Raw genomic sequence first — 20,111 nt, 5'->3', positions numbered from 1 at the left:
GGTGTGTTCTAGGGCTGTCAACGAATATTCTAAATTCGAATGTATATTCGAATAGTTTTTAAAAAACGAATTTCGAAGGTGAAAATTAATATTCAAATAAAAAAAAAAAATGTGGAAAAAAACGTTTGCGGTAGCAGAGGCTGTCTGGCTGTCTGCTTTGCAAGTGGGCGCGCTAGCGTGCCTGAGGGTTCAGGGACAGGTCACAGGAGTCGCACTGTCTGGCACAGCATCACTGCTGAAAGTTGACTTGTCTTGCATGGAAGATGGCAGAAAGTGCAGAGCCCAACTCGACCACATCAGAGAAAGCGATTTTAACCCCCCAAAATCTAAAAAGCCATGTCTGGAAGTACTTTGGATTTTGGTCGGTAGGAGGTAAAATAGTTGAGTCGCGAGATAAAGTTGTATGCAAGAGATATGCATGAATAAAGGTTAAATGCACTGCTTCCACTGGTTTGCTTATTTACCGTTTCATGTCAAGGAAAAGCTCCATGTTTAACACAGCACAGCTCGCTCGGAGCATTCAATGTCGGTTCTATATAGGCCACTGTGAAACTTCAATTAATGTTAATAATATTTGTTTCAATCACTGAATGAAACCTGCTATATTTGGGACAATAGTCGCGACCTTAAATTGGTTGCACAAAACTCTTGATCAGCACTCAAAATGTGTTTATTGTTGTTCATTTTAAACCGTTATGCGCACAGCCGCACATTGCGCAGAGAGCGTGAGGACGAGAGAGAGAAAGTGCTCGAGTGAGCCAGCGAGCGAGCGAGCGTGAGGTCTGCAGTCTTGGCCATCATTTGATTTACTTGTTTTTGTGTAGGTAATACGTTGTCAAATATGTTTAAACTTAAATAGACTACCTATACAAGTAGTTATGTCTCTGTGTATTAATTTGTCCTGTTATTGACGTTTTTTATTTTTTTTTTTTTTATTTTTTTTTTTATTTGTCCTGTTATTGACGTAATGTGCGTCATTGACAAAATGCGCATGCGCAACCAGATGTTCGAATAGTTCGAATATTATGTGTTTTTTTAGAGGGAATATTCAAACGTCATTTTTGAGCAATTTTGACAGCCCTAGTGTGTTCTGACCAAACACAAAGCAAATTTATTGCACAGCGTGTTACATTCAAAGTCAATGCAAAGACACACCGGGCGACGCAAATAGTTGTGAATATACATTTGCACAAGTTGAAATGTTTTAACTTGAGCGAATTTGTGTTGCGAAAGCATTGATCAACATTGAGATTCTCCTGACGTCACCGAGAATCAGAAATGGAGGACAATCGCCGTCTGTGGGCACCCGAAGCTACGACTAATCATCAATACGGTACAGAGATAAAGGAGAGAGCCTAAGAAAAAAATGTGAAGCCATAGGACATCATGGTAAGTTCTGAAAATGTTATGTTACTTGATTCCCGCTATCAGTTGTACTTTACTACGAACAGAGTTATGTCGTAACTAATGGAAGGACAAATATTCGCGTGTTGCGAAATACTCCAAAAATCACTACAGCGGTCGTATTCGTGTGTGTTCCTTTTAAGCCCTTTTTATTTATTTATTTTGAATTCAGATAATTTATGATGAAATTCTTCCACATTTGAACAGTAGTTTGAAGAATTTTGAATTACATTTGACAGCCCTAATGTACAGTGAGTACAGTATAGGTCAAAGTTGAATGAAGAAACTTAAACTTAAATTGTGGTGGATGATTACAGCAGACACGTAATAATTTGACTGTTTGGCTTTGTTTTCTCTTACTTTGGTTTTGTCTATGTAAAACTTATCTAATCGTCTGACTCCCCATGTTTCCTGCCCCATAGGACGTGTTTTTGACGACATCATTAATTATAGAAAGGATGGCCGAAACCAACTTTCAAAATAAATGTGCGTGTGTGTGTGTGTGTGTGTGTGTGTGTGTGTGTGTGTGTGTCTCAGATGTGACAGTCCCATCAATACCAAGGAGGATACGGTGACCTCTCTCCTGTCATAAACAACTAAGAAGCTTGTCAAATGTGCACTTTCCTCATGTCTTCCTCTTTCACAACACTCTCTCACACACACACACACACACACACACACACACACACACACACACACACCACTCCTCCTGCTTTATGAATATTCATTGAACAGCAGAAGGTGATGTCAGCCTTTTTTTATTCTTTTTTTTTTTCCAGCAGCCGCATTAGTTTTCCTGAGTGCTTTCTTGGAGCGCTGGAACTTCAGTGACATTGCATATCAAGAGTCGGAGTGGCAAAAACCAGATGCAGGAGGAACTTAGGGGATTTCTCTCAATCAATCGTTTCTCATCTCAGACGATCTGTGCACACTTTGAGCTTTTAGAAGTGTTGGATGCAGCTTTGATGAACACTAGGGGGGGATTTGCAAATGCCGATTTTTGTTTGGATGTTAGATCATCGTCAGCACTGGATGTAAAGCAGAACATCGTTTGGCCGACTGAGCAGCTCAGAAAGTGAGAGGTTTTACTAATTGGATTATGAATCAGAGAGTTCAGCGCTCGCACGACGACAGAGAGATTTACCTAAGCCAGTGGTTCCCAAACTTTTTCACGTCAAGGACCCCCTAAACTGACACAAATTAGACCACGGACCCCCATTTAACAAGATGTTGTCCCAGGGTCCCGCATCTGAAAGGACTTTTGCTTTTAGATGCTTTATTACAGAAAGTGTATAAAGCCCATTACCAAAATATTCATACATTCTGTCACTGTGTTACTTACACGAATTAGCGTGAAAAGAAATGATCCCCTTTTTTTGCTGGGGACCCCCTGAAACGCCCTTAAGGACCCCACTTTGGGAACCACTGACTTTATTACTGAAATTTGATCACACAACGTTCTACTCTGAAGAGCTGTAAAGAAAATACTTAAAAAAGCAAAGGTGAATATAAGCATCTCTGTGTATTAAGACAATACTTGCACTCATCTGAGCTTATGGTGCAGTTAAAAATCAATAAAAAGTTCAGAGCACACATAAAGAGGAATGGTTTACCTATTTTTTTTTCTTTCTTATGTACAGCAGCCAGGTCATTTCCTTTACTTCACAAAGCATTAACTCTTCCCCATTAAAGTAAATATTACAGTCCTGATGAATAGGTGCTTCAGCAGGAGTCAGAGAGCTTTATCCCAATGAGGCCTGCAACAGCCTCTCATAAAAACAGCTATGCAGTTGTACTCTGCGATGCGGAACGTGGCCAATTAAATTGACTTCTCCACCAAGGGAAGACATGCTCCGTCTCCACTGTAACTATTCAACCAAAATCAAATCACTCAGCCCGAGGTACACTCGTTTTCAACACAAGCTGCCTCCACTATACTTTTATCGTCCATTCGTAGGGTTAGTTAAAAGCAGAAGTGCTGACTGAAAACGCTGAATCCAATGGCTGTCTCATTCATAGGTTGATTCATGGCGGTCATTATTTGGGTGAACGGCCTGATTGCCTGCATGAACAACCCTGAACCGCAGACCTGCCCTAAATCTCACCGTCTCATAAAGGCAAATGCTTAAAGACTGCAAGATGGTATCAGAAAGCCATTTAAAAAAAGATTATAAAACAAAAAAGTAAAGATAGGCTGGAAATGAATAGATGAAGCAGCGCCAAAAGGGCAAAGATGACGAAAGAGTGAACAAAGGAGGGAAGACAATAGTGAAAGAAAACTTAACCCAAACAAAAGTCAGAGAGATAAGATGTTCTTGTGGTCAAGGGGAGAGACTGAATGTCATTAACGAGCCTGTAATTCATCAGACTCGGTCAAACACAGAGGATGTAGAGGTTGGGGAGACGGGAGACAGGGGGAGGGTGGAGAACGAGATGGCAGTGAAGAGAGAGGAAGCAGATGACTGTAATTGCATCTCTGACCTGACTTCTTTTATCTGTCCCAGAAAGAGCTGGATACGGTCTCTTTGCTTAGGAGAAGTCAGGTCTGCCTCATGCCTTCAGTGATTTACAATCTTTTGGCCTTCACCCTCGTTCTGCCGTTCACACAGCAGCTGGTGCAGGAATGTTAACACAAGCACACAGTTACACACTTATATGCCTACACTGCTGTATATTGAACAACTGCAATAGCAGGTGCATGCACTTTCAGCACAATGAGAGCCAAATCCATTAATTCATTGGCAGGACAATATTCTTTGTCAAAATATTTTGGCATCGGCAAGCATGTTGGCAGCTATGCGAAAAGTAATTGCAACATTACAATTTTGTTTTTATTTATTCACACTTGAAACGATTAAAACGGCATTTATTGCTCAAAATTGACTATTTGCTTTTATTGTCATCCTCGATAATAAAGTTTATTGTCCCAACTGTAAAATAACTGACATATTTATCACAAAAATGTTTGTTATACTGTATGATTGTTAAATGATTAGATTTTTACACAGATAAATAGATTGTTATTTGCAATTATCATTATCAGTGTCAACTTCAACAATGGGTATAGGGCGGGCTCTAATCGCAACCACTTGATTGACCTTTGTTAAGCCCCGCCCCACTTAATTACTGTTGCTAAGCCATAGAAAATAATGCCATATATATTAATGACAGTGGCAGATTTACCACGCAAAATACGTGACGTAAGTTTAGCACGTTACACAACTGAACATACGTACTTACACAAACAGCGGTCCTCTGGGTGAAAGTCCTGGGTTTGTATCATAGACTGTATAATATTAATGGACAGAGCATGTGTGACGTCATCCATTGGTTTGTGGAGATCTGCTATGAGTCGTCGAGTTTGCCGTTACGGGTACAGCCATCCTGGTTGCGGATGTGACGATTTTAGACGAGAGGGAGGAGTGAGGGAGGAGCTGCTTACACTCTACGTTACGTTACACACTTTCAACGGCAATCACATCAACCCCCTGCTTTATCGCCGATTTTAAAATCAACGAGACCATAATTCAAAAAATGAACATCATTCTGTGTTGCAGAAAAACTAGCTATTGAGACCATAAACTCATTATGAAAATGTTTACTGAGGTAATAAATCAAGTGAGAAGTGGGTCACTTTCTCACAGACTACACAAACCGACCTCCTTTTGCAACCACACGTGTCGCCCCCTGCTGGAATTCAGATAGAATGCAGGTTTAAGGCACTTCCGCATTTGCAGCACTTCGCTGAACCGGATGCATTGTCCCTCAATATTATACAGTCTATGGTTTGTATGCAAGGTTATACTTAACTAAGTTGAACACAAAACAGAAAATTGAGTGAGTAGATCAGCAATTTCAGCAATGAAACCAATGCATGGAAGTGTGCTGCTGACAACCCTCCAATGTCTCCAAGAAAGTGGGAACTCTAGTATTACAGGTCACCATTAGTGCAAATAAAATTTAAAATGTTATATTGTACTTATATAAGCCTGCTTGAATGCTTACCATAGAAAAACATACTTATTTATCAGTTCATGTATTTGTTTATGTACAATGTATTTTACTTTCACAAGAGAAAAGGCTTTTAGCATGAGGACTAACCAATGAGTTGCAACGCAAATGCAATGCTGTCTTATTGGAACTCGTCTTAGAGCAGATAAACAGTGGTTAATACATTCTTTACATTTTTGTTCTTGTGTTTTTGTTTTGAGAGAGCTGATGAAAAATAGCACTCTTCAAACTCTGTAGATTCAGAGTATCCGTCTTACTACACCCCCATGTACAACGCTTTAACATATGGAGACATCCAAAGCTCAACGGGCCGGCCATTCAGTCGCAGTTTAGGGAAGGGGGTTAAAAGTGGTCAACTGAACAATCACACATGCACACACACATTTACTGCACTAGGCCACAGGGCACTGCAATCACAATAAATGCAGCCAAATAGCTTGATAACTTGCCATCCAAACAACATGACAAAGTCAAAGATAAGAAAAACCTGACAAACTGCACTACAATCTAACACTGCCAGCCTTTGCTTTTGTATAATCTAACAGGCGTGTGCTGTCCAACAAAGCATGTTGAAAGATAAAAATGCCCCTCATCAAATAGTCACAATTACTAAATCAACAAACAAGAGCAATTTTCCTTAGGAGAAAGCATATTGACAGTGAAAGGCGTTTACTTTTGCCTGTCAGAGGTAGCTGCGCTCTCTGCTACCGTTGAAATTCATTTTATTTATTTTTCGGTCAGTTTAAAAGCTTCTCCTTCTGTGTTCTGCCATAAGATGCATTAAGTCAGTGAGCTGCTGCCAGTTCAGACTTACCCTATTTATTTTCTTCCTACAAAGCCACAAATGAATTCTGAATCTGCAGTGCTGTAATGGGATTATGAGCGGGAACTTAATCATCCAAGAGCTACAGTTGCTCCACGTGTGAGCAAAACCAACACATTTGCTTGTCCTAATGTGTCAACAGTGGGTGCCAATCAAAATCTTCAAAATACGACTTAAAAAGGAGGATAGAAAGTAAAGAAGTTTTTATTCCAGGTGTGAATTATAATTGTTCTCTTCCTCTCGCAGGTTTAGTCACACCTTCCCCTGCCGTCACAGCTCAGTATTTGTTGTGTCTCCTCTCCCTAGGCCTGAGTCCCAATCCTATCAACAAGAACAAAGACTGCTGTCCCTCCCTTCTTACTCCCTCCAGCCCTGCTTCCATCCCACACCAATCTCTAAAAAAAAATCCCCTCTTGGTCCTGGTCCTCACCTCTGAGCGACCTGCCAGAGCTCATACTCCAAACTCATTTTGAAAAACAGGAAAGACCCAGTATGCTCCAGTGTGGTGCCAGGAAACATTGGTGCATGTAAAATATTCATGCCGGGCTGTTCTAGGTGCTGTTTCATTCTGTGTTTAAGAAAAGAAATGCTATATCAGGTTGTGGATTTTAGCAACTGGTTTGGATACTTGACATTTTTGTAATCCTCTGTGGCCGTAGTGCTTGGTCAGATGGAGTTCTTACTTTGTGACTGTAAGTGATAATGGCTGAGCGTCATGCCTCAGTAATTTCAAATTAAATGCATAACAAAATGCGCCCGGGCTGCAATATACATAGGACTTTATATGTTATGTCAACTAAAAATGAATATATAGACCATAATAGAGGTTCAGGATTGAGGTTATTTGCTGACCTCATCATTTTGTCGTGGTGGCAGCAGACTAAGCAAGACATCCAAGATGTCTTTATTCTCAGCCACATCCTCCAGCTCCTCTTGGGGTATCCTGATGACATTCTCAGGCTGGATGTAGCTTGCATGCTAACGTGCGAGCAAGCCGGGACATGCTAGTGGTAGTCAATCACAATAGCTCCCCAAGCGTATTTCTCTTTTGTCTGTACTGGGCCATTTTACATACTTGTATTGAATAAATAACCCTTTCCAAGCTAATAAGCATGCTAAATGCTTGCTAACAGATGGTTAGAAACATAATTATCAAGAATGCGTCACCAAATCGATTCTCACCCTTTGCTCTTGCCTTCAATGTCTCAACACACTGTATCACTAACCGTGATTGTCTGTATCACTAACCTGTCAGGTGTAACCCAGGCCTTTCTGTTATCATATAAGCAGGGAGGAAGCAGTGAGCCGCACTGTCAGAGCATCCTAAAGTCAGTGTTAGCAGAAGGGACACTTCAAAGAGCTGGATAAGCCGAGCGTACCCTCCATAACTTTGGACTAATGTTCCACTTCATGGTCCTCCGCTCTTTTGAAAAATGATTACAGCCAGGGACCATACAAATCCTTTTCCCTGACCAAACACTAACACAAATACACACACACACACACACACACACACACACACACACACACACACGCACACACACACACACACACACACACACACACACACACACACACACACAACACACATATAAACAATGTCTCCCTCCACTGCACTGGGTTGAAGCTCACAGGAACACAGATGAACTGGAATGTGCATAAAGACATCAGATTTATTGCAGATTTTCTTCTTGATCTGTGTTTAATGTAGAAGACTGTAAAGTATCAGCAAGCCCAATTTCCAGAAGCAAATTACTCGCTTGGGCTGAGTCCTTTATGTGTTTGCTGAGTGCTGAATTTAAAGACCATTAACATTCTGTTGGTCCAGGACTTTGAGAGATCACAGAGAGTGTGGAAACTGTTGACAATTCAGTGGGTTGTCTTTGTGCTGCCCGGGCTTAAAATGAATGAAGTAAATTTGCCTTACAGTATGTGTGTACTACGCTGCGGCACATTTTCTATGACTATCAGTCTTTCATTTTAAGTAAGAAGTTAGCCAAGGACCATATTCATGAATGCAAATGTATGAATAGACAGTCAGAAAACAGTATTTTTGAAGAAAAAAATGGGAATCTATATCTACACAACATCCTCTCAGAAACATTCATTGTCTTAACTAGGGCTGAACGATTAATTGCATTTGCGATAATATCGCGATATGTTAAAACGCGATTTCCTAATCGCAAAGGCTGCGATTTGGTCACATGACTCACGAGAGCAATCAGTCTGCACTCCGCAGAGAAAGCATCAACTACCACGCTAATGCTACGCCGTACCTTGAGCTGATTTCTGTCATTCAAACAACTCTGAGTTGTAGTTTAAAACTTTTACAGCCATTTTAATAAAATGAAGGGTTTTATTCGGGCTTGAGTCTATACATGCAGTTAATGGATACAGGCACACAGAACTCAAGGCTCGGTTGGCAACGATTAGCTCTGATTAGCGGTTAGCTCTGATTAGCGGTTAGCTCCGTTATAAAGATATGAGTGGAGGAGCTGCCACTGAGAGGGGTAACAACCAGACTCTGATAAATGACGTTCAGGGAGCTTTCACAGCAGCGTGGCCGCGGTGTTTCAACAGTTTTATTAGTACATTTACATGTACTAATAATCCGTGGGATTACAGTTAATCCCACGGCAAGAACACCAGCAACTAGCTAATGTAACGATAGCCTCTCTGAGCAAGTGCACACGGCAGCACGCAACTTCACGAGGGGGAGGGGCTGGAGGCAGCTCCTCTCTGTGCACTGTAAAAAATTACACTGTTGTGTGTGTGTGTGTGTGTATATAGATATATACTATATGCTATATTTTTACTTATTTAACTGTCTAGTGTGTAATTGTGTGTTCATACTATACATTATTATATTATTCTTTGTTGAATAATACAGAAGACAAAGAGCTTAAAAAAATAATCGAATATCGAATCGCAATCGCAATATTTGGGAAAAAAAATCGCAATTAGATTATTTTCAAAAATCGTTCAGCCCTAGTCTTAACCGGGTCATATTTAAATGGTTTGTGTTTTTATTGATGTGATGGGCAAGAACTGTGGATGCGTTTGCTGCTGCTGAACTATTATTGCAGTAAATTTAAAAGCTTGAGTTCGCAGAGTGAAATTAAAAAGGAGGAAAATAATTGAAAATCCCAAAAGTTTTTTTTTTTTTTTACTAATGCTTAATATTTGTTGCATGTTTTGCAACAGTTACTATGCAACAGGCCCAACTGTAGCACATTTTATCAGGTCTACGTGTTAACATCGCTGATGATGATCACATTCTTTAGTCCAGTGTTTTCCAGTGTGCCCAACTGGAAAACACACAACAGGAAACGTGTCATTATGAGCTATATAAATTAAAGCACTGACTCTGTCCGAGCCCTCCAGGGGTTTAAAAAACACAATGCCAGCTGTCTTCATTTATTTTTTGTGTGCTTTTCCGCTTTTAATTGATAGGACAGTTAGGTGAGAAAGGGGAAGACATGCAGGAAATTGTCACAGGTTGGACTCAAACCCTGGACCTCTGCGTCGAGGCATAAGCCTCTCAGTATATGTGCGCCTGCTCTACCCACTGAGCCAACCCGGCCACAATGCCAGCTGTCTCACAGAAAAACCTTGTTAATTAGGAGGCTGTTAGGACAGAGGTTTTGTTTATGTACAAATAAGTCACTCAAATTATTATCTTCATCCATCATATAAACTCTCCTCCTGCCCCATTTATTTATAACGTACACCTACAGTTCATCTTGATACAGTGCTGGCCTCCGTCCCATCTGCTGAACATTACGCGTCCACCTCCATCAATCCAATGAAATCCTCCCAAAGACAAAGTCAGTCAAGTGGGAATAAGAACCAATTACCATTTTTCTGTCAATCAGTATTTGTTTCATCCAACCATCCACTGATCCATCCATCAGCTGTCCACTCACTCAGCTGCTTTCTGAACAAATAGAGGTGTTCAGTACCTCACCTCTCTTGCCCCCCTGCCAAAATCGTACTCTATTCACACTTTCCCTGAACATCAAACACAGCATTCTGTCATGTTCCTCAGCGCTGTGTATTGACACCTGAGGTGCATCTATTGACTTACAGTGTCGCTGACAAAAACTGAAATACGAACAAGAATTACATACAAACTTATATTCAAATCAAACATTATTGTGGTCCTGAACTTTATGTTACAGCAAACTTATCGAGGGGTCAGAGGTTGTTAGTGGCTCAGTTGAGAACAGGAATCCTTCCCCTTGCCCTTGAAGTTGGTAGATTTAAAAACATCCAATATAAATGTTGTGCCAACTATGTGAATTAAGAGAAGTTGAGTATGAATCACATTTTATTTTGTATTGTCCTTATTATGATGAGTTAAGAACACCCATCTTACATGAAATGTCTGTCCTAAATCCTGAAATTTGTACTGATGATGTCTAAATGGAGTGGTTGTTTAGATTTAATATATAAGTTAGCGACTTTTGTTTCTAAAGCATGGCAAAAAAGACAAGAAGGTTTATTTGTTTAATTTATGTTGCTATTTTTGGTATCTGGTCCCTTAATAATTGTTAGTAAAAATTAGTAATGGTGTCTTGTAAGCCTGTTTGGGCTGGGCATACTTTTTGTGTACATGACACAATAATAAAATGATTCTTTCATATATGCATTACATCCTGAGTGATCTTCATGCATCACTTGTCATTCGGCTGATGCCATTTAGTCCCTCCACAATTTGTTATGGATATTTGCTCCTACAGATTTCAGCAACCTGATGTTGAATGCCAACTTTAATATAGATGAGGTTTGTCAGGTTTGGGTTCCTGTTCTCATTTGTGAACATATGATTCTTACCAGTGTTCGGCATGTACATCAGCACCACCAGAGGAAAGATGCCAGTTACCACAACAGGACGCATGGCTCAGGGCTCACTGACTCTCACAGCATTCTTCAACCGGAATGTACTCTGGAAAGGTCACACAGTTCATCTCTGTTAGAAACAGCATTCAGTGCCAATATATTGTAGCCTACAATGAGTCAGGTCGTGCATTTTGGTTCCATGTTCTACCCCAAAGATCTCAGATAAAACCCTCTTTCTGTTTCTTTAAACAAATAAACAAAAAGAACTCAGCAGGGGTGCATGACTCTGGTTACTCGTCTGGTCAGATGGGGCAAGACGCATGAGCGGTAAGACAATAGGCGAGTTATAAATAAAGCAACAGGTACGACATCAGAGATTTTGCAAGTTTTTACAGTAAAGTAAGATGGAAAGACAAACATCTCATATATAAGGTGGACATGTGTTAGCAAAAACTCCCCAAAGGAGGATTTAAATAAGATTCAATATTCAAAAAAGGAAAAAGAAAATATATGATGAAGTTAGATCTCATAATTAATTTTTTCATTACTTCTCCAATTCTTCAGTTCAGTTCTGGAGAAAAAGCAGCGTGGCATGAAGCCAAGAGATCCAAGTATAAAAGAGGAAGAGAGGATAGAGTGGACAAAGGATGTCCAAACCAGTTATAGTTTTAGGTTAAAGGAGCGGAGACTAGGGGACTAGGGGAGTGTTGGCACAAACCCTAATGTTACACCTCTTTTAATTAATTTGTCCAAACTTTACTCAAATTTGGACATTTTGTATGTCGTAGCATAGTTTTCAAAAAAAAATCCATCTCTTTTTGCTACTAAATGATATCAAACATAACGGAGTATCATCCAGACAGTGTTATCCAGCTGTGCACTGATTGGTGCACTCTACTGTAAGAGTAGATTGACTCTTATGCTGCATTCCAGGCAACGCGTAAACCGTGTTTTCACAACCTTCTACCCGTGAAAGTGCCCTGGAACGGCAGTCAAACCCGTAACTTACTACCCGTGAACTTGATCGTTGTACTCCCAGTTTAAGTTTTTGACGTCACACACACATAAACAACAATGGCGACCCCTGTTGATGCTGTACAGACACCGGTGATTAACGGTGAGAAATAGAAATAAATAGGCAACGTAAAGTAATTCCACACATTGTAATCAAAACAATACACATATGATTGTGTACTACTACAGGTTATGTTTATTAAATAAAGCCCAAAATATGTCGCCGACTAGAAATCACTAGTATCAGCTAGCGCTAGCTAACGTCAACGTTAGGTAGCCACTAGCTAACGCTAGCTAGAAGGGTTTGTCGTGACTTTGCCTGGAACGCTACCAAGTCGTGAGTCGTGACTTGAAGTCGTAATTTACGGGCTAAAAATTGTGTCTGGAACTCAGTAGAAATCATGCAGATCACAAACACCTGGAGGATAACACTGTAAGCCTGATTAAAGGGCAACATGTTGCTACACTACTACTGTATAGCTCACATAAAACTTATTTAAGAGAAAAACATGATGAAGTGCATTAGTAAAAATGAGGTACCTGTACTATACTTGAACACCCTTTTCCATTGTCTGCCACAAATATATTTCCACATTTCAGGGGACGACATTGTACTTTTTACTCTTCTACATTCATTTGATGTCTTCAGTTACTTTACAAAGATGCAGTGGTGCATATTCAATTTACTAAGATGATATGATACTGTTTAAAAACAGCTCAACCTTGACCAACTACACTAATTACACATAAATATGTCTACAATAGTAACCTAATAATATAATATATCATAGTATTACCCTCACAGGGGGCATTTTATGCATTAAGTACAAATTTACTTTTACTTGTAAAGGGGTATTTTTACATGATAACTACTTTAACTCAAGTAAAGGATGAGAATATTCCTGCAGCTCATGGATACATTGGTGGTGATTGTGTTTGTTACAGTGCAAACTCCCTCACACACACACACACACACACACACACACACACACACACACACACACACACACGAAAAAAACAGCACAATAAACCTTCCACCACCACCAACAGTGTTTCTCTGAAGCACGTCAGAGGCAGCTGGCTATGAATCGAGGTGCATAGTGGGGTGAAGAAAACACTTCTTGAAGAAACAGCTAGGGGACAGTGTGAGTCTCCTGACTCTGGACTGACACTCCCACACACAGGCGCACAAATCCCGGCAAGCTTCAAGTCCACAGAGTGCTGCAGGTAAACCACCAGGTACTGTATGCAGACTTTAATCCACTTCTCTACTCGCTTCATCCTGCGCTGTTGGTGCTTCTAAAACAATAAAGTAAGCAGGAAGAGGGATCAACTCAGTGGTGAAGTTAATAGGCATGTGTTTGTTTTTGAAGTGGAAAAAGCGGTTGAAAGCAGCGCCAGATGAGACTATCGCTGCGACTGTTTGCGTGGGACAGTGTATGCATATTTAATCGATGAGTGGGCAGCAATAATTCAGAGCACTGGCTCACTAAGTGGGCAAGTAAAGCAGGAGGTTAGTAGCGGATCAAAGGAGAGGGTTTTTTGGTGACAAGTTTGCATTTGATCGACTGGACTCGTCCCTTGATGTTGTGCTTCTGGGGGCCTGGAAGAAGACTGCATACTAAATGATTACAGCTGGTATTGTTTTAATGGCCAGTCTCTATTTGTAATGTGAAAAATTATGGGAAAAGTAAGCCATAACTATTGAACAATAGAAAACAATGGTAACAGGGTTACATGCCTGTAGCCTAAGTATAGAACATTCTTCCTTTTCTCGACATGTATTTACTTCTACTTTATGAATTATTTAGCCTGGTTGTCTTGATTGTCCTCCAGCCTCACTCTCTCATTGTAAAGACAGGAGTCAGTGTTACAGACAGGGACAGTCCAGACGCTCATATACAAAGACAGCACGTTTCTGTCTGCAGCAGCTGAGCTGCGCTGAGCACCACCTCCAGCATCAGCAGCAGCAGCAGCAGATCTAGGAGGGTTTTGGATCACAGCTGAAAGACCGACGACGCATTTGAACAGCGGCAGGCTCGAGAGCAGTCAATGATAATGGCTCACTGGCTGGTTACCGGTTGCCGGTCGCTGGTTTCCGGTGGCTTGGGGGACAGTCGAGGCTTTTGAATGAGCGGAGGTGTCGCTGGAGCGCTGTCCGAGGTGCTGAAAAGCCGCCGACAGACCGCCCGCTGTCTCTTTTTCCAGTCGAGACGATACGCATGAACTGACGTGAACGCCGAGCAGCACAACAACGGGCACACCAGTTCGGCGGCTAACACAGCATCCCCGGCCAGGGTAAATGGGACCGCACGTCGCCCGAGCGTTAGAAAGATGGAGAGATCTATTTTCCTGCTCGTCCTCAGCTGTCTCTGCGCCTCTCGAGTCACAGCGGGTAAGTTTCTGTTTATGTTCGATTAGAGAGATGTTTCCGTGCATTTTGGGGCAGAAGCTCACAGAGTGCTATTTTATTGCCTAATTAAAAGGAACCGTGGAGGGATGGCAGAGGCATGTGTGAAAAATGCTGCTGTCTTACATGGAGCTGTATTTTACAGGCTTTAGATTTTAACCGGCAAGACATTGCGTACAGTCTAATGTTTTTGTGGACGGACTGACTGTGTTTGCAGGCTACTAGAGGCATTTCCGTGTTGTCATCTAAGGAAACATGATTCGAACAATTCACATCTGTCATGTTGATTGATTAAGAATAGAGGGGCATAATAATAACAAACTATGTAACAAACCATGTTTTTGTCTGTCTCTCACAATACGTGTGTGTGTGTGTGTGTGTGTGTGTGTGTGTGTGTGTGTGTGTGTGTGTGTGTGTGTGTGTGTGTGTGTGTGTGTGTTTGATGTAAGCAGCAGACCTTTGAATCTAATTTCTGGCAGGTAGTATACACTCACACACACACACACACACACACACACACACACACACACACACACACACACACACACACATAGTGCGTGGCACTATCTTTGTAGGGACCCGTCATTGACATAATGCATTCCATAGCCCCTTACCCTAACCTTAACCATCACAACTAAATGCCTAACCTTAACCATAACCATAACCTAATTCTAACCCTAATCCTAAAACCAAGTCTTAACCCTTAAACAGCCCTTTAAACTTGTGGGTTCCAGCATTTTGGCCCAACAAAGCTGTCCGGACCCCACAAGTATACTGTATTCCCGGTTTTTGGACCCCACGAATATAGTTAAACAAGAACACACACACACACACACACACACACACACGGCCCAATGTTGACCTGAGCTGTATATTAACACTGTCAGTGTGAATATTAGAATATTGCATTTGTTGACTACTGATCATTGCTAGACATGTTAATCAATAGAATCCAAAATGTGACTGGACTGAGCCATTGGAAACACATGATTGGATTACTGAGGAGCTTTTGCAACTATTAAGGTGCATAAAACCATCGCACATCTACAGTGACGTCATGACACACACATCATCCGTTCTCAATGAACTGATCATCTGGGGGTTGTGCGTGTTTGTTTGTTTGTTTGTTTGTTTGTTTGTTTGTGTTTGTGTGTGTGTGTGTGTGTGTGTGTGTGTGTGTGTGTGTGTGTGTGTGTGTGTGTGTGTGTGTGCGCGCTGATGACCAACATATACTGTACAAGTGCATCTATAAAACATGCTTTTTATAGCACAAACTACACACACACTGTGCCCGCTTACTGCTATGGAGGGCCACACTCCTGCCATCAAAATGCCTCTGGTTTGCTTGGCATCCTCCCACTGCTCAGCCTTCCCACTGTCGATAGATCACTGTGCTGCGCACACACACAGACACACGCACACACACACACACACACACACACATGCACACACGCACCCACATACTTTAGCCCCTTAGCATTTCTACTGGTAGGCTGTGAGATGTCTGTAATGGATGTTGGCACTGGCACATTGCTATATTTTGATTGGATGTGCTTCGCAATAGCAGCACTTGAGAATATAGCTTTTTTTTTAAATGCAAGGTAGTCTTCATGTTTGCTTGCTTCAGCTCAGAATACAAAGAAACAGGATACATCACTGGTTTACAGCAATGTGTTTCAATATTGTCAAAGAAACCTCGCCTTAAGGTCCATTAATAAGCTGTTGTGGAGGTTAGCTCATATAAAATTATCTTCATCTGCAATTTCGAACGTGAACTTTTAAGCAAACCTGGACGAGAAGTCTAGATAAAATGGGTCTGATTTGAAATCCTGTTCAACCAACTCTCCAATAATGATTGAACACCTATTCTAGGTTGACTATATATGTATTTAACTTATGTCTTTGTCTAGTCTGACTCTGATAAAGACACAATATTGTTGAAACGTTGGTCCGCTTGCGCTATTAAAGGCTGCAAATCACTTAGTGTGCTCCAGTAATTTTTTCCTGTGAAAATAGACATAAAATGCCCACAGAAAAGTGCTGAGAAAAAAGTTACCATCTACTATTCCATGACAACTAAGTAAACTTCGTCTGCTGATGATGTCATGTAAAATGATCTGAAGCTCCAGAATAGCTACTAAATAAACCTGCTGCCCAGTGAGTCCAAATGTTTACATGGCTGCTTCAGAAATTTGCAGACTGAAGTGTAACTGCATTACTTATAGATTCAGAATTCAAATCGATTCGAGTTTTTGTCTCCCACTCAGACACCTGCACCAAGAAAAGCAGGCCAGATCAGTGTCGAGGCGGAGAGGTCGACTGGTAGGAGTGAGTGGTCACTATAAAATGTACACTACAGTGACGTCTTTACTGTGTGTGTTTATAGTGACTCATAAACAGTCAGTTGATCCCGGAAAGGAAAGCTAATGTTTCCATTTAAAATGTAAATTGACTCTCTAACACATTCATCCAAATGAGGCCGTAAATCCTTGCAGGCAATTTTCCCCAGTCCCTAACAGTTCTGAGTTTGGAGAATGAAAAAAAAAGAAAAGAAAATCAATGAATCAATCAACAAATTGAACAGTGATGGTAGCAGTGGAAAGGCTCCAGGGCTTTCAAGAGCTGAGAGCTTTAATGCTGGAAAAAAATCTAGGAACAATTTGGCAACCACCTACCATGTGATAAATTAGTACCAGTATATTATGTGTCAAGTGCTAAGTATGTAGCATCCACAGAGATGAGTTACAGACCTCAGCTGTCAGAGCCAAAGTTGGTAAAAGCTACCCATCTTCTCCTCACCAAATTACCATCAAAAGAGAAACAGACTTACACTGTGAATATGTCTGAGCAGACATCCATCCAGTCAGAGAGATGCAGAAAAAGACTAAATCAAAATGGATGTGGTTTCATAAGAATCTCTATGCTATTTGTCACACACACAGTCATTTCTCAAACACATTACAAATACTTGTTTATGCTTTAAGGATTGTTTGGTAGACACAGCACAGTGCATGATTCATTAAAAACCAAGCCCCCGGGTTGCTTATGTTATTGTTTCCAGGCGGCAGCTTTGCATGAAATGAGATGAGCAAAAATCACTGAACACAAAGTTCGTCATCAGTGTCAGAGGATAAGCAGACAGTGTGCAGGGCTCGTGTTCACGGTCCAAGCTTTACCGTGCACATTAGAAACATCATCAGATGTGTCTTGTGGTCTTTTAAATCCTCTAAATGCAACGCTGCTCTCCTGATTTTCTTCAAATGTGTGTCCTTTAGACCGACTGGGTATCTGGGGCAGCCTCCTCATTGGAGGGAATCATTACTGTTCCCTCTGAATAGCCACTTTAACAGGGCCCGGAAAGGATGGGAGGGAGGAAGGAAAGTGTGTGTGTGTGTGTGTGTGCACTGTAACAAACACAATCACCACCAATGTATCCATGAGCAGCAGGAATATTATCATCCTTTACTGGAGTTAAAGTAGTTAATACCCCTGTACTTAATGCATAAAATGCCCCCTGTGAGGGTAATACTATGATCTATTATATTATTAGGTTACTATTGTAGACATATTTATGTGTAATTAGTGTAGTTGGTCAAGGTGGAGCTGTTTTTTACAGTATCATATCATCTTAGTAAATTGAATATGCACTACTGCATCTTTGTGAAGTAACTGAAGACACTGAAGAGACGCGGGAGAAGCAGAATTGTGTGTGTGATTATCGGTTCATTAGTTTCCCTGTAGTCAATTGTGTGAGCACAATTAGCTGTTTGTAATTATTAGCCGTTTGTAATCTTGTGTACAACAAGTCTACTGCCCTTTTATCCAGAAGCTTATCACAGGGAGTGTATCACAGTCACTGCGTTCATTTCTTACAGATATGTTGCATCAGATTCAGGGGCTTTGGCAGGTCAAAACTTTATTATGTTGCAATTGCAGGTAACAATGCTAGCTACAGTGTGCTTTGTGACTTTTGCAGTGCTATTTTTTTACCATATTACTTTCAAGAAGACATAAATAGACATTGGCAAGTTGCCACTACAGTTAACTTGAGTTTCCAGGATGCAGTTGGCAAACACAGTAAGGAAGGCTCCACCAGTCCATCTCATCCACTCTTACTGTAGCAAAGCAAGTGATGACAGCTCTTTGTTACTCCTTTACTACACAATCAGTGGGCCTGTTATTTTCAAAATGTACAAAGAATGAATTGATTCAGTTTTTATTATCGTGTCATGCAAAGACACCACAAAATCATATAAGCCAGATCCAAAGTGCTGCCTATACATTTTAAAACAATGCTACAAAAAGTTGAAAAATAAAGAAACTCAAATTTGAAACATTTTCAAAGGTCAGATTTTCTTTTCACAAAATTCATAAATCACAAACAAAATATAGACTGTATAACAGTCCATCTTGGCTATAGTTTAAATCTATTCTCTTAAATCATCATAGTTTGTCCAAAACAAAAGAACATGAGATTCACTTTCCACTTCTCCCAAATCACACAGCTCGCACAGTCTGAATATCTTTTATTCTACCTTAAAAAAAAAAACAGAGTAAGAATATCAGTTCTCAACGGTGCAGCTTAAGATCTTTGGCTTCTAGATAATGAGATGTAACATATGATTCAGGGCTATACTTCTGTTTATTATGCATATATGTCCTTAATTTAGTTTTTGACAAAATATCTTTCTTAAAACTTGAATCCATTTGGTGTGGGTTTTTTTTTTTTGCTGCATACACACAGGTATTTCTGGTGTGCAAGTTGTAGATCTTTATGTAAATAGAGGACGCGTTTTAGGTTAGTTTAAGGTAAAGCCAGAACTAATTTATAAGCTTGACTTGACTGCTGATGTATTTCTGGAATACAGAATTAGGGCTGGAAGACAAAAAGAGAAAGAACAATGTTTGAGTGGTCCGTCCTCCCCATAGCTCTGCTCTTGTTGCTGTGTCAAAGCTGCCCAGATAATCTCCCTTTATCTTACCCTCACCCAGTCACGTTTTAATTCTCACCCGACGAGCTGAATTCAAAGTACTGAGATGAGAGTCCATTTAATAATGTCTTCTTACATAAGTGCCAGTGTTTCTGAGTGTTTGCATAGACAGTAAAATCAATGGACAAAGCGACGCTGTAGACTTCCACGGATACCAGTGCAGTCTATTAGAAGCACTTTTCCGGTGATGGCTAAGCGTTACTGCGCAGCCTCAAACTGAGCTTGACGACATACCGGCAATTTCCACTGGATGCGTAACGGCTGCGGATCCGCTCCGGAACGTCGGCGGAGTCATTAGGTTTCCATTAAAGTCAATGTGTGTATTTCCACTGACTGCGGAACGGCTGTGTTCCGACTGCGTCCCAGCTCCGGCGGTCCAGACAGCTATTAATAGCTATTAAACAGCTATTGTAAGTCGAAACTGCCTGCAAGCTTCTCCTGACTATACGGTAATTCCTCTACTATGTGACAGAAAGTCACGTGGTTATGACACAATCGTTAAGCCTATTTTTACAAAAACGGCTGCTACGGAGCCATAACGTGAGATACAAGTTAATGGAGCCTTTTATACGTTGTCGTGTTTCTTTAGAAATAAACAATGGACAAATAGAGTCTT

The 20,111-nt window shown here is 40.8% G+C and overlaps 1 protein-coding gene and 1 long non-coding RNA gene across 4 annotated transcripts in view; one reads left to right on the top strand and one right to left on the bottom strand.

Moving 5' to 3' along the window:
* LOC116042513 overlaps positions 1 to 20,111 on the bottom strand; it is a 79,258-nt gene that overhangs the window by 32,315 nt on the left and 26,832 nt on the right. Inside the window, exon 2 of the long non-coding RNA XR_004895717.1 lies at positions 11,075 to 11,186. This is a non-coding gene — a long non-coding RNA (uncharacterized LOC116042513). The remainder of the gene's footprint in view (positions 1 to 11,074; positions 11,187 to 20,111) is intronic.
* fndc5a (fibronectin type III domain containing 5a) overlaps positions 13,685 to 20,111 on the top strand; it is a 40,864-nt gene continuing 34,437 nt past the window's right edge. For all 3 annotated transcript variants that reach the window (XM_035994700.1, XM_031288697.2, XM_035994701.1), the window contains exon 1: positions 13,685 to 14,489. In XM_035994700.1, coding sequence (XP_035850593.1) covers positions 14,429 to 14,489 — 61 coding nt within the window. In that variant the 5' untranslated portion in view covers positions 13,685 to 14,428. The remainder of the gene's footprint in view (positions 14,490 to 20,111) is intronic.

This window comes from Sander lucioperca, chromosome 18 (assembly GCF_008315115.2).
Source record: "Sander lucioperca isolate FBNREF2018 chromosome 18, SLUC_FBN_1.2, whole genome shotgun sequence".
Classification (NCBI taxonomy): Eukaryota; Metazoa; Chordata; class Actinopteri; order Perciformes; family Percidae; genus Sander; species Sander lucioperca.
The sequence above is the reverse complement of the archived record's forward strand: the minus strand, read 5'-3'. Positions and strand labels throughout refer to the sequence as shown.